Here is a 14996-nt window from a genome sequence, read left to right on the forward strand (position 1 = left end):
TAACATGAAAGTGGATTGGGAAAACCAGGTCAGTACTGGACCTCAAGAGAGAGAATTTGTAGAATGTTGAAGGGATGGCTTATTAGAACAACCCACTAGGGGATCAGCTGTGCTCGACTGGGTGTTGTGAAATGATCTGGAGGTAATAAGAGAGCTTAAGGTTAAGGAACCCTGAGGGAACAGTGATCACAATATGATCGAGTTCACTTTGAAATTTGAGAGGAAAAAAATAAAATCCAATGTGTCGGTACTTCAGTGGAATAAAAGAAATTACAAAGGCATGAGAGGGGAACTGGCTGAAGTTGACTGGAAGGGGACATTTGTAGGAAAGACAGCAGAGGAGCAATGGCTGGAGTTTCTGTGAAAAATAAGGGAAGTGCAAGACAGATATATTCCAAACAAGAAGACATTTTCAAAGGGAGGAAAGAGGCTACTGTGGCTGACCAGTGAAGTCAGAGCCAAAGTAAAAGCAAAAGAGAGGGCATGCAAGGAAGCCAGAGCTAGTGGGAAGATAGAGGATTGGGGAGCTTTTAAAAACTTGCAGAAGGAAACTCAGAAGGAAAAGATGAATTATGAGAGGAAGCTGGCGACTAATATAAAAGAAGATACTTAAAGCTTTTTTAAGTATATAAAGGGTAAAAGAGAGTCGAGGGTAGATACAGGACCAATACAAAGTGATGCTGCAGATATTGTAATGAAAGGTGCAGAGATGGCAGAGGAACTGAATGCATATTTTGCATCAGTCTTCACAGTGGAAGACATCTATAGTATACCGGATACTCAAGAGTATCGGTGAAGTAAAGTTTGTGCAGTGAAAATTATGACTGAGAGGTGCTCAGGAAGCTTAATGGTCTGAGGGTGGATAAATCTCCTGGATCTAATGGAATGCACCCGTGGGTTCTGAAGGAAGTAGTTGGAGAGATTTCGGAGGCATTAACGATGATCTTTCAAGAATTGATAGATTCTGGCATTGTACCGGATGACTGGAAAATTGCAAATGTTACTCCACTATTTAAAAAGGGTGGGAGGCAGCAGAAAGGAAACTATAGAGCTGCTAGCTTGACACCAGTGGTTGGGAAGTTGTTGGAATCGATTGTTAGGGAAGAGATTACAGAAAATCTGGAGGCACATGACAAGATAGGCCAAAGTCAGCATGGTTTCCTGAAAGGAAAATCCTACCTGAAAAACCTACTGCAATTCCTTGAGTAAATTACAAGCAGGGTAGACAAAGGAAATGCAGTAGACATAGTGTACTTGGATTTTCAGAAGACCTTTGAGAAGGTGCTGAAACATGAGGTAGCTTAGCAAGATAAGAGCTCATGGAATTACAGGTAAGTTACTAGTGTGGGTGGAGCATTGGCTGGTCGGCAGAAAACAGAAGTGGGAATAAAGGGATCCTATTCTGGCTGGCTGCTGGTTACCAGTGGAGTTCCACAGGGGTCAGTGTTGGGACCGCTGCTTTTTACGACGTATGTCAATGGTTTGGACTATGGTATTAATGGATTTGTGGCTAAATTTGCAGATTGTACAAAGATAGGTGGAGGAGCAGGTAGTGTTGAGGGAACAGAGAGCCTGCAGAGAGACTTAGATAGTTTAGGGGAATGGGCAAAGAAGTGGCAAATGAAAGAGAATGTTGGAAAGTGTATGGTCATGCATTTTAGTGGAAGAAATAAACAAGCAGACTATTATTTAGATTGGGGGAGAATTCAAAATACAGAGATGCAAAGAGACTTGGGAGTCCTTGTGCAAGATACCCTAAAGGTTAACCTGCAGGTTGAGTCGGTTGTGAAGAAGGCGATTGCAATGTTGGCATTCATTTCTAGAAGTATAGAATATAAAAGCAGGGATGTGATGTTGAGGGTCTATAAGGCACCCTTGAGACCACACTTGGAGTATTGTGTGCAGTTTTGGGCTCTTTATTTTAGAAAGGATGTACTGACATTGGAGAGGGTTCAGAGAAGATTCATGAGAACGATTCCAGGAATGAAAGGGTTACTGCATGAAGAACGTCTGGCAGCTCTTGGGCTGTATTCCCTGGAGTTCAGGAGAATGAGGGGGGATCTCATAGAAATATTCAGAATGTTAAATGTCTGAACAGATTAGATATGACAAAGTTATTTCCCATGGTAGGGGATTCTTGGACAAGAGGGCACGACTTCAGGATTGAAGGTCATCCTTTTAGAACTGAGATGCAGAGAAATTACTTGAGTCAAAAGGTGGTAAATCTGTGGAATTTGTTGCCATGAGCAGCTGTGGAGGCCAAGTCATTGGGTGTATTTAAGGCTGAGATAGATAGGTTCTTGATTAGCCAGGGCATCAAAGGGTATGGGGTGAAAGCAGGGGAGTCGGGATGACTGGAAGAATTGGATAAGCTCATGATTGAATGGCGAAGCATACTAGATGGGCTGAATGGCCTACTTCTGCTCCTATCTATATCTCATGGTCTTAATTTAATTTTACTGTCAGCAATTGTTAATATTTAAAAACTTAGTTAATAAAGGTTGGGGTTTGGATGCAGATAATGCTCAATTAGGAGGCATTATTTTATACACCTGACAACAGGGGAGCCAAAATTGAGTGAAAAGTGAACTCATACAGAAAGCAATATTTCATGTCGAGCAACGACAGTTTACATTTTCTAATTTCAGGCTTAGTCCCTGCCTGAGGGACTGTGAAATTTAGAGAATTTAAAGTAGGTGAAAGAACAATAATTTGTTATGAGTTGGTTAAAATGTAACAAACAAACTAAATGCCACAGAATAGGTCTTAAAAAAGACTTTATATGCCTGATCATGTGAGCAACATGGGAAGCATTTGGTCACAGAACAAAGGAATGTTACAATTATGCAACTGTTTACAACAGGAACAAAACTGCATTATTTTTCTTAAGAACCCAGTATACATAGTGAAGCAGTCTACCTTGAAACTGTACAATATGTATTTATTAAGAACCAGAATCAACAAAGTTAATTTCTTTACAAAAAGTATAGGGAACATAATTTCTGATTGTTTTAAAAATTAACCCAAAACAAGAAAAAGCGATGAGAGAAAGAACTTTTATCTAGTATTCCCTTGAGAGCCATTTCCATTTCATTATCAGTTACTTGTTTTCATTCCAGATGAGTCAATTTTTAATTTATCAAAATACCTTGAGCAATTTTCATCCTGACATTAGCTTGGTTACTTTTAATTACCGCTCTGTATAAAAATGATATTAATTATAAAATGTCAGGTTTAGCTAGGCAATAAAAATCTGAAATATTGGTACATTATGCTCTTGGTAAAGGGAATATCCATATATTTTGTTCTTTCCTAATTAACAAATACAAACAAGTTAATTGAAACAAAGCATCTTTCTTAGCTCCTATAAAAAGCAATACATTCAGATAATGGACAGCATTTTAACCTTGATTTTTGGAACGACAAGCAAAGTTGTGGGTATATGTATGTCAACTGAGATGTTAAGCTGCTAAAAAGCTGCATGTAAATTATTGTTCTGCATGAACAAATGAAGGATGATAAACACCCATGACCATACAAATTTGTATCAAAGTATTTTTCCCAAAGCCATATGATTTTTTGAACCATTTTCTCTGTAAATGCAAAAAAGTTGTGAACACATGTTAGAAATGAAATCAAATGTTTCCACAGATAACAGTGTCATATGTTGATATTCAATCATTATGTCATCATGAGGTTAAAACTGGGACCATTATCTATTGAGCCTAAGTAAGAAAGATGCCAAAACTGCTTACAAATCAACAAATGCTGGTGCCTTGATTTTTCTTTGTAACTAAGTTAAAATATTTCTGAAAACAGATAGAAACCAAGAAGGCGATGCAAATACTGTAATGGAATTCCAGATAGAAAACAATTTGATACCTTGAAGATTAAGAACAGAAACATAGTTTAAAAAACTCTAAGAATTGACACTCAGTTCCTTATACCTTATTAAAGTTTGCAACAATACCAAACTGTGAAGCACATCCTGTCAAAAGATGACAGCAGCAGTACAGAGTTAAACGCTGTCATCTTTATTACATGGGATACTTGCCCTATTCATGTGGTAACACATTAATCAGAAAAAAATGAACACGTATGAAGAGTGCAGTTATGTTAAAGAAAAACTAACCACGTACATCAGTGGTGCACAGCCTTTTTATAGGAGGGAGCCCGATTTGCATTCTAAGCCTCTTCCAAAGATCCTCACAAAAAAAACTGTTTAATTTAATCAGACACAACTAAATTCTGATACCTTGAGTCACGCTTAAAGACACAAATGCACTGTTTCCCTCACTAATGCATTGCTGTTCCACCTGTCACATTCCAAAGTTCCTTTCCATCTTACAAATGACATCAACATTACTGAAAATCACTTTAGAAGGACTTGAAATCTATTTTGCATAGGTGAAGTGTAAAGATTATTTGAATGGTCCAATCAAAAATCAGACCCTGGGAGATCCTGAGACAGGTGTTATGTTGTGCATCATTGTTTCACAGTAGTGCAGTCTACTTCTGATAGCATCTTATACAAAACCCATTCTTCAACCAATTGAGATTAGGAAGTTAACTCCATGAGCATTAGGACCTAATAGACAGCAGCAAGTTGCACAGGGGAGAAAATCTCATGGCTTAGGTCATGTAATGTGGTGGGGCAGCTGGCACATTGAGCACAAGTTGTGTTATGAGACTAAAGCTGACTTCATGGGATTGTGAGGCAGCTAGAGTGCAGAAAGGCCAGATAGATATATCCTATGAGCTGGATGTGTCCCATAGCCCATATGTGGTACACCAGAAATGTAAGCCTTGATGTGAAAACAATCAATAATTTGTAAAATGTTACAGTTCTGCAGCTGTGTTAATAGGTTCTGAACTGACTAGGTTAAATTTTTGGTCAAAAGGCTTGGTGTATTGACTTTACACTGGTGAATGGAAGTGGGAGCAATGGAGGTGTTAAAATTAATTTCAGGAACTTGAAATTGCTCACCCTTACCACTGCTGATGGTAGTCACATTAAACCTGATTCTGATTCTAATCTGTGTATGCCAAATGGGGATCTGAACACAAAGTTAGAATAGATTTATACTGGAAGCAGAACATTAATGCAGAAAATGCTGGAAATAGAAAATTTATGGGCATCTGTTAGTCTCATGAGACCATGGAATTGCGCCTTGGAAGGTTTCCAGGGCGCAGGCCTGGGCAAGGTTGTATGGAAGACCAGCAGTTGCCCATACTGTAAGTCTCTCCCCTCCACGCAACCAATGCTGTCCAAGGGAAGGGCATTAGGACCCATACAGCTTGGCACTGGTGTCGTTACAGAGCAATGTGTGGTTAAGTGCCTTGCTCAAGGACACACACACTGCCTCAGCCAGGGCTCGAATTAGCGACCTTCAAATCACTAGACGAATGCCTTAACCACCTGGCCATGCGCCAACATGGAAATAGAAAATATCATTGGTCAATCACATCAACTGTCCCTCTGTTCACAGAGGCTGTCTGCTCCACTTCAGCTTTCCATTTGGTTGTGTTTTACTCTTTGCTCAGTTCTAATACTTTTATTGTAATATAACTTGCTTTTTCAGCTCTTACATGTGAAAGATGAACGACAGATAGCATCTGTAACTGAACTAAACCGAGAGGGGCCACTGTCTTCAGGAGAAGTGAGAGGAAGGAATAAAAAGTTGGATGCAGGCAAAATCTACTGAAATTCTGATGATCAACAACAGATTTGAGAACATAATCCAGAACACTACTTGACGTGTTAAATCAAGGCCCAACCTTCCCCCTCAGATAAAATATCCCATGGCGTTATATGAAGGTGAGTAGCTGATTTCTTCTGTGTTGTTTGTTCATAAATATTTATCCTTCAACAAACAGCAACAGAAACAGTCTGTTCAGATATTTATCACAATGAATCTATAGATACAGTGTGGAACAGATCTTCCACCCTAGCAAGCCGCACTACCTACTTAACCCTAGTCTAATTACAGGGCAGTTTACAGTAACTACTAACCAGTACTTCTTTGGACTATGGCAGGAAACTGGAGCACCTGGATGAAATCCACACAAACATGAGACCATAAAACTCCTTACAGATGGTGCTGGAATTGAACTCTTGACGCCCTGATCTGTAATAGCATCACACTAACTGCTCTGCTACTGTGGCACCTTCATTTGTTGAAGCTTCCTCTGTGTAATTTAATAGATTTCTCCTATTATACATTCTTTATTTCAAACTATTGCACATAGTGAAGCAGTATAGCTTGAGATAATGAAATATTGTTTAAATTCACTTTCTACCTTTACTTCTTTAAATCAAGCAAATCAAAATAATACCTGCATGCTCTTTCTGGTGCTGGCAGCACTGACACCCTCTTCATCTCTTGGCTTTCTGTCAATATTCATTATTTCCACTAAGTCTACATTTCTAGGGCAGAATATTACTGCATTTACCAAAGATTTCCAACCTTTCATTCAGAAAGATCTCTACCTCTAACTCTCTGACGCATACTTTCAGACAGATGCAAAGAACACAAATGGCTCACGACTCCATTGTTTATTGATAACAGTGACACATTAAAACCATGAATACGGAGAATTATAGCTTTACAACTGAATAACACATGCAAAGAAATAAGCAAGTGCTATAGTGGAAGTAAATATTGAACTGAATTGATCAGCCATGTAAGGTAGTCATGCACAAGAGTGGAGCAACAATGGCACTTACATGTTGGGAAGGAACTGAGGAATATAAAGGTAGGAGAAAGGGAAACCACATGAAGTTAGCTGTGAATTTCAAGTGATCTTATTTACAGATTTAAATTCTGATTCTAATTTGAAAAAGTTATTCAAAGATTTATTGTATACCTGTTCATATTTTCCAAAAACAATGTGTTACCATATGTTGTAACCACTATTCGGCTCTCAATAGCAATCTGGTCAGGCCTAGGTAAACAAGATTCTTACATTTTTCATTCTGTCTTTTACAACTGATCTATTAATCTTACCATTCAAGGTGCTAGCACACACAAACACAACAAGTATTCTATGTTTCTCCACTTTCTATCAGTGTCACACACAGAAAAACAATCTTGGACAACAAAAAACATTTAAATTAAGTGCAAAAAACCCCAAATTATAATGCTTTATGCTATATATTGCAGGCAAAATTTGTACAAAGTTTTTGTTGAAGTTTAGGATATGCCATCATCTTCAACACTGAAACAATAAGCTAATGAAACTAGATACTTTTTTGTACAAAGTCAGTAAATTAGGCAAGATATTAAATATATTTGTGTAACATACCATTTTCATTCCATTATCAAAAGGAAAATATTTTTGTGGCTGTCACGTGTGTTCTATAAAACTACTTTGCCTTTAATCAGTGAATCTATAATAGTGGCAGTCAGAGTTCATGGGGAAATCGGAAAAAAGTGCATCACCTTCCAATGTAAGGCACCTGTAGCTTTGAATCATCACAGAAAAAAATCCAGCATTAAACTTCATACCTGTTAAAAGTCATGCTAAAGTTGCAATATCCCTTTGGAGGCCTGTTAGCTTGAACTCTAATGTACAAATCAATTTAAGCTTCACATTTTGGAACCAAGCTCTTCTAGAATGGTTCCCCTTTAAATTTTATTCTGTATTCCTTTTTGCACTGACCCATGTATCACTGAGAGGCACGAAGTAACAAATTGCAAGCCTCAACTTCTTGTTACAGAAACATGTGAACTGTCACTCTCAGCTTCTCTAAGAAAAAGGCCCATTTCTAAAACAAAAATTAAATGATTTTATTATATAAATCAAGGGGCAAGTTATGGTCATTGTCATTGGTTTAGATAATATAATTGAATCCCATTCATGCCAAAAAGAGGTATTGCAGTTTTAGTCATTAATACGCAACGGAACTCCAACCCTTAATTAGTCACTGCCTGTTTAAAACACTTAAAACAAAATAAATTTGAGACCTATAATCACTGGCAAGCTATAAATTTTGGCACACTTGTAACATAAACAACAGAACTGCAATTTTGTATTAATTAATCTGTTAGAACTGTGTCTCTTCAAATTAATTTCAAAACATACATTGAAGAGATGTTTCAACTGAGTGCAACAATTGAATTCTCTTTAAAAATTGATTGCAGGTTGTTGTATATGAATCAAACATGACAAATATTATTGTTTGCAGGGGAAGTCCCACCTCTAACCTTTAAACCAACAGGTAAATGCTTGTGGTGAATATTCTGCTTATGATTTGTCATTGAGGATATTGCGTTTGGTATGATCAAAACAGAGGGTGATAAATATGACAAAATAGATTTCTTTCTCAAATTTATTGGTTTATGTTGATGATTGATATTTTTTCTTGTAATCACAGACAAGAAAGCAAATTAAAAGCAAGTTGCTCTTAAATTGATTTACTGCATTTTAGTTAAGTCATTTTAAGCTGTGCTCAGTTGAACTGCTCGATAATGTTCAAATTTCTCCATTTAGATTGCAGAACATGTTGGTTAAATATGACATGGTGTTGTTGCCACTGCTGGGGATGTGTGCAGCCAGCTTGGCTTTCTATATGCAGGTGACTGGCAACAGGAAGAGAAAGTATAGAGGAAGAAGAGTATGAGAAAGTGTGAGAAAATTAGTCAAATCAACTCAGCCACACTTTTTGAATGCATATAGATGAATTAAGAGTGAACATTAGAAGCTTTCCATATCTATAAAAATTTCATGTTAAAAAAAATTATAGTGCGGAATATGAAACGGTCCTTATAGGAGCTAGATTTCTCACGGACGGTATATCTTAATGACATCCTTAATTACTCTCCTGCAGATGGGGCAGCAGGCATTGATCTGCTTCTTCAGTTTAAGACCACAGTCGTAGCAGAGACACATATGTCCACAGGTGTAAATCACTGTATCAACTTCACTGTCAAAGCAAACAGCACACTCGCCATTTTTGCTGTCAGGTGGATCAGGCGGGGAGAAAGACGGTGACAGCTGAGGGCTCAATGGAGAGCTGGGCGCAGTAACTGTGAAAACAGGAAAAACAACACCCTAAGCCAGGACACAAGGACACAGCAAAAGCAATGATCAAACTGAGTAAGAACAAAAGAGCTTTCACAAAGTAATAAAATTCTCTTGTGATTTTTGGTGTTAAATCGGTGATAATATTAATGTCCAATGTCAAAAGCAAATATAACACATGACCCTACAGTTCTAAAATTGCCAAGGAGCTACCCTTTTAAAAATACAAAATGCTCCACATTTTTTTACATTTTAATTATTTCAAATATCTATAATTTGTTATAAAAATGTCTTTACATCGTACCATTAGTAAAACTAGCTTCCACTGCCGAATAAATATTCTTAATGTCTGGAATGTGCAGTTAGTTTAAAATACCTGTTTACACTCACCATGCCCACTAAATAATGTTTGAAAGAGTGGGTGATTTTCTACCCTATTCTCTTATCATATAAACTGAGTAATTTTGCATAATGAAAAACAGGGAAGTGATGAGGACAACAAGGCCAGTGTAAGTGGTTCAGGGCAGCAGATAGTGGGAATGGACAGCTTGTGGGCAGGAGACCGTAGTCAAGAGCAAGAGGGATGGATGGGGAGAACGGTGGGGGTGGGGAAGAGGCAGAGTCAGTGGATATTATATAACCATATACCAATTACAGCACGGATACAGGCCATCTCGGACCTTCTAGTCCGTGCCAAACTCTTATCCTATCCTAGTCCCACCGACCTGCACTCAGCCCATAACCTTCTGTTCCTTTTCTGTCCATTTATCTATCCAATTTAACTTTAAACGACAACATAGAACCTGCCTCAACCACTTCTGCTGGAAGCTTGTTCCACACAGCTACCACTCTCTGAGTAAAGAAGCTCCCCCCCATGTTACCCCTAAACTTTTGTCCTCTAACTCTCAACCCATGTCCTCTTGTTTGAATCGTCCCCACTCTCAATGGAAAAAGTCTAACCACGTCAACTCTATCAATCCCCCTCATAATTTTAAACACCTCTATCAAGTCCCCCCCCCCCCCCCCGCAATCTTCTGCGCTCCAAAGGATAAAGACCTAACTTGTTCAACCTTTCTCTGTAACTGAGGAGATGAATCCCAGGCAACATTTTAGTAAACCTCCTCTGTACTCTCTCAATTTTATTCACATCTTTCCTATAATTCGGTGACTAGAACTGTACACAATACTCCAGATTTGGCCTTACCAATACCTTATACAAATTCAACATTACATCCCAACTCCTTTACTCAATGCTCTGATTAATAAAGGCCAGCAAACCAAAAGCTTTCTTCACCACCCTATCCACATGAGATTCCATCTTCAGGGTACTATGCACCATTATTCCTAGATCCCTCTGTTCTACCGCATTCTTCAATGCCCTACCATTTACCATGTATGTCCTATTTTGATTAGTTCTACCAAAATGTAGCACCTCACATTGATGGATGCAAAGGCGGGGACAGGTGAGAGGAGAACAAAGTGGACAAGGGCATGACATGAGCAGGTAACAAGGAGTGGACTGGATGGACAAGGTGTGGATTGGAGCAGGGAAGAGGCAGAAGACAGGAGCGTGTGTGAAGTGGATTAGGGTAGTGAACAATGGCTACGGGGCAGTGAGGGTGAACAGGGTCAGAGGGTGTGTACAAAATGAAAGGAACTGGGGTAAGAACACAGGACAATGTAAATTCATAAGGGGCAGTGGATATGTAGAGCTTTCATTTGGAAATGATAGGGAAATTATTTCCATGGGAGAGAAAGCGGGATTAGGACTAATTAGATCATTCTGCAAGGAGCCAGCATGGGCTTGACAGAATGGATTCCCTTCCATGCCATCATAATGTATAGAAAGGAACTTGTAACTGAAATATAAATACAAATGTTTGTACATAAAAATTGACTGAAATGTTAATAACCTTGCTGCATTCTCCACAGTTATTCTTTGATCTTGGCAAATTTTATTTACAATATCATACATTCAGTAGGAATAGAGATAGAAGGGCTGAGATTTGAGTGGGTTTAGTTGTTGAAGAATGGCATCATTGTAAATTTATTTTCCCCAAAGATTTCAGACAATTTGTCCAAAATTTGAATAATTCTCTTTCTGTCATTAATTCCGAGCCGAAGCAAGGCCTCCATCTCTCCTACCACAGTCTCACCCCAAAACTTTGCCTATTCTTCTGTCTCCCCTGATGCTGCCTGGCCTACTGAGTTATCCAGCAGTTCATCCCCCCATCTGTCTCTATCCTTGGTGACTGTCTGATTTGGACTACATCTCTGTGTTCTATCTTTCTATTCCTTTGTATCTTCATGCAAACTTTTGTGATCTGTTGCAGTTATTATTATGTAGTCTTTTTTTATACCAGAATTGTCCATTCTTACACTTTCCTGGCTGGCCTTCCATGTTCTTCCTTCATCTACTTCTCTCCTAGCTGTGTTCTCACTTGTACAAGTCCCATTCACTATTTAATATACCAAAAGGTTTTAGCATATTGCCCCAAATATCCTTTGGTCACTTTTCATTTATTTGGCAACCCCAATAAAGTGCCTTGGGATGCATTATTATCTAAAAGGTACAAAATAAATGCAAATTATGATCACTCAGTCAACTAATCTTCATTAAAAATGAATTACATGCATTTTTCAGGCACTGCAGGGAACTCTGCTTTGCAAGCAATCTATTTGTCCTTTTGCTAGAATTTTGTTTCTTTAATGCCATGCAGGAAGTGGAATGTAATGAAAAATGCACAGGTCATTGAGGTCAGAAAGACTGCTGCTATACTGTGTCTTATACAGATGGATCAATTTTAAAAGCAAAAGGCTGAGTATTCTAAATGTATTATTGTTGAAAGCACAACTAGAAATGTAAGCATTTTGCAGGCAGTCCTTTAGATGGCAGTCACAGTTTGCCAATGCATTCAGTGAACTCCTCTTAACCTACTCTCCTCCAGGAAATTCACTTTGGCTTTGTCATCATCTGTTGTAAAATTCCCATGACATTGAGTACATCCGATGGCCCCTATGTCTATTTCTGCTTACATAAAGAATAATCTATGAACTTTATTCATGACACAGTTACTTATAGCAGGATTATCCAGTTGTATGAATAAATTTTATTTCTTTGTTGAATATTCTACAGAAAAACTGAGTTTTCTAATGATATCAGTTGCCAGTGATAAAAGTTTGTGAAACTGAACTGTTTGTTTATTAAGTGCTTTCTATTTACCAATTTCAGATTCTCACCTAACAGTCTGTGGCTCCTTGATTATTCAACTGATGCCCAATGTAAGCAGGAGGAAAGAATGAGCAAGCTAGGCTTTTCTCTTTGGAGAAAAGGAAGATGAGTGGGGACCTGATAGAAATGAGATGCATGGATAGAGTGGATAGCCAGCACCACCTTCCCAGGGTGGCAATGTCCAACAGCAGAGAACATCCATTCAAGTGATTTGGAGGAAATCTTAGGGCAGATATCAGAGGAAGAGGTTTTTTTTTTAAAAAAAGTAGATTGTTAGGTGCCTGGAGTGCACTACTGGGGTTATGGTAGAAGATGATACGATAAGAACATTTAAAGATTCTTGGGCCAGCATGTGTATGTATGGAAAATAGAGGGGAATGGGTTTTGTAGGAGGGAAGGATTAGATTGATTGTGAAGTAAAATTACAAAGGTTGGCACTACACTGCAGGCTGAAGGGCCTGTAATGTGCAGAAATGTTCTGTGTTGAGGAACAGCATTTCATCATCCATTGTGGCACCTTATAGCTTCTTTTCTCAACTGAGATTCAGGTAACCCACTTTGTTTTAGATGTGCTGCAGGTCACCTATGTACAGCTTGCAGAATTTATGTTTCGCAGTTTTTTTTACGTGTTCATTTGTTCCCCCCTGCCCCCCAACTGCCTTCATGGATCTATCAACCAGATGGCTTCACTATGGTAACTTTGGCTTCACCCCATCAGAAATCCCTCCCTCACTTCCTTAAAACTGAACATAAAATAACTTGAAACTAACGTTTTTTTCTTTTCCCTATCCTCCCAGAGAGGCCTTGTCAGTTGTGAGGTTCTGTGAACAGCCTATCCTTGGGATGTAGTTGACTCAGAGGTGTTGCAAGTGTAGATTCACTTTCTCGCAACCCCAGCGATCCAAGTTCAATCCTGTTAGAAGGATGTACACGTACATTTGGAGTTTGCATTTTGTCATTCTGTGGATTTCTTCTGGATGCTGGGACTTTCTTCCACATCCCAAAGAGGTATAGGCTGATAGGTTAATCGCTGCAGTAAACTGCATAGGGGAGAGATAGAACTTGGGAGTACTCGATGAGAATGAGGATAGAAGAAAATTGACTAACGCAGGGTTAGGATTAAAGCAGAGGTTTCCATCCTTTTCTATGCCATGGACCCCTACAACTAACTGAGGGGTCTGTGGATCCCAGGTTGGGAACCCCAGAATTAAAGGGTGATTGATGATCAGCACGGGTTCAGTGGGCTGAAGGGCCTACTTCTGTCCCGTATCTCTCCATGAGTGTTTGGCCTCATAATTCTCATCCACAAAACTGTGGTTTTGAGATGGATGACATGCTCAAAGTTGCTCCAAGTCAGTCCAGATGCAAGCAACCCAAGGCCTATTGACTTCTCAGTTGCCAGAGGAGCCACTTGGAGGTAGCTGAGACACTATGGTTAAAATTGCTGATTTGCTTCAGATTGTGGCTAAGCAATTGCCCACTCCTCAGTAACACTGTTGCTCACAAAATAGCCAAACCACAAATTAACTTTAAAAATAGTTTTAATAAGTTCTTTAAGCTGACTTGCTTCAGTTCCACCATTCGCTATTAAATAACTTTTTTTAATTTATCAGTCTGATCATTCCATACCTCAGCAGCAAAGCAGTGGTGTTGCAGATCTGCATGCACAGAAAACTGAATTGAGAACAGACTAAAAAAATCTGCACAGCATCCCTATAAGTTGAGGAGGAGGAGTTTTACCCCATTTAAGTCGAATTCCATCAAATGGCTAAATAGCACATGCACTCTCAGTTACAATTCTGTATTGCATCACTAATTCAGATACTATATTGGGAAACACAAGTTTCTTATCACAAAAAAATGATACAGTAAAGGTATATTTTCTATCCGAATCAAGGAGAGATATTTCCTTACCCAGAGATGATTCAGATGCAGATGAAGATCGATTAACACTAAATGCCATGTCAGAGTCACTGTCATAGTGGGAACCACTTGGAGAACCTGAAGGGGATACATCTACAGGGGTGGACTGGGATGTACCTGTAGAGGGAATATTAAAGTCCAATAGTTCAAGTGAGTATAGTTCCATTGTGTTGCACATTTTTTGTTATAGTGCTCAACATGAGCATTATAAATTCTATTTCAAGTATGCATTATGCATACAAGATGCTGGAAGAACTCAACAGTCCAGGCAGCATCTATGGAAAAGAGTACAGTTGACATTTCAGGCTGAGACCCTTCATCGGGACAGACTCTTTCCATAGATACTGCCTGGCCTGCTGAGTTGCTCCAGCATTTTGTGTGTGTTGCTTGGATTTCCAGTATCTGCAGATATTTTCTTGTTTGTGTTCATATTGCATGTACTGTTTTTAAATTAAAAAAGAAAACATCTATATTGAACCTCGACCAATTCAAACTGTATTTAGTGCTGGTTACTAACACTGGCTGGGGCTACAGTAAAAAATCAATCATTGTTCTCACCCTACGTAAGAAGTCCATATTGGCAATAAGGGTAATGCCTGATAGTGTCACTGAGCCTCATGGGACCAGCTCCTAAGTATCAGATAACACCCTGTCATGCTGCATCTTGGGGCTCAAGCACAAGATCACACAGAGACTTGGAAGAGTTAAACAAAATTATGAATTTTATTAACAAAAGAGACAAAACAGTAGACCTTACAAGGCCTTGGATGACTCGGAATACTGTAACTCAGCCAAAATTTCACTAGGCAAGGATCAA

The 14996-nt window shown here is 38.8% G+C and overlaps 1 protein-coding gene across 2 annotated transcripts in view; it reads right to left on the bottom strand.

Moving 5' to 3' along the window:
* Positions 1 to 2786: 2786 nt before the first annotated feature.
* Positions 2787 to 14996, bottom strand: part of neurl1b (neuralized E3 ubiquitin protein ligase 1B) — a 62198-nt gene continuing 49988 nt past the window's right edge. For both annotated transcript variants that reach the window (XM_072263731.1, XM_072263732.1), the window contains 2 exons: positions 14171 to 14296; positions 2787 to 9029 (listed from right to left, as the gene is read on the bottom strand). In XM_072263731.1, the coding sequence (XP_072119832.1) occupies positions 8785 to 9029; positions 14171 to 14296 (371 nt within the window). In that variant the 3' untranslated portion in view covers positions 2787 to 8784. The remainder of the gene's footprint in view (positions 9030 to 14170; positions 14297 to 14996) is intronic.

This window comes from Mobula birostris, chromosome 7 (genome assembly GCF_030028105.1).
Source record: "Mobula birostris isolate sMobBir1 chromosome 7, sMobBir1.hap1, whole genome shotgun sequence".
NCBI classification, from domain to species: Eukaryota; Metazoa; Chordata; class Chondrichthyes; order Myliobatiformes; family Myliobatidae; genus Mobula; species Mobula birostris.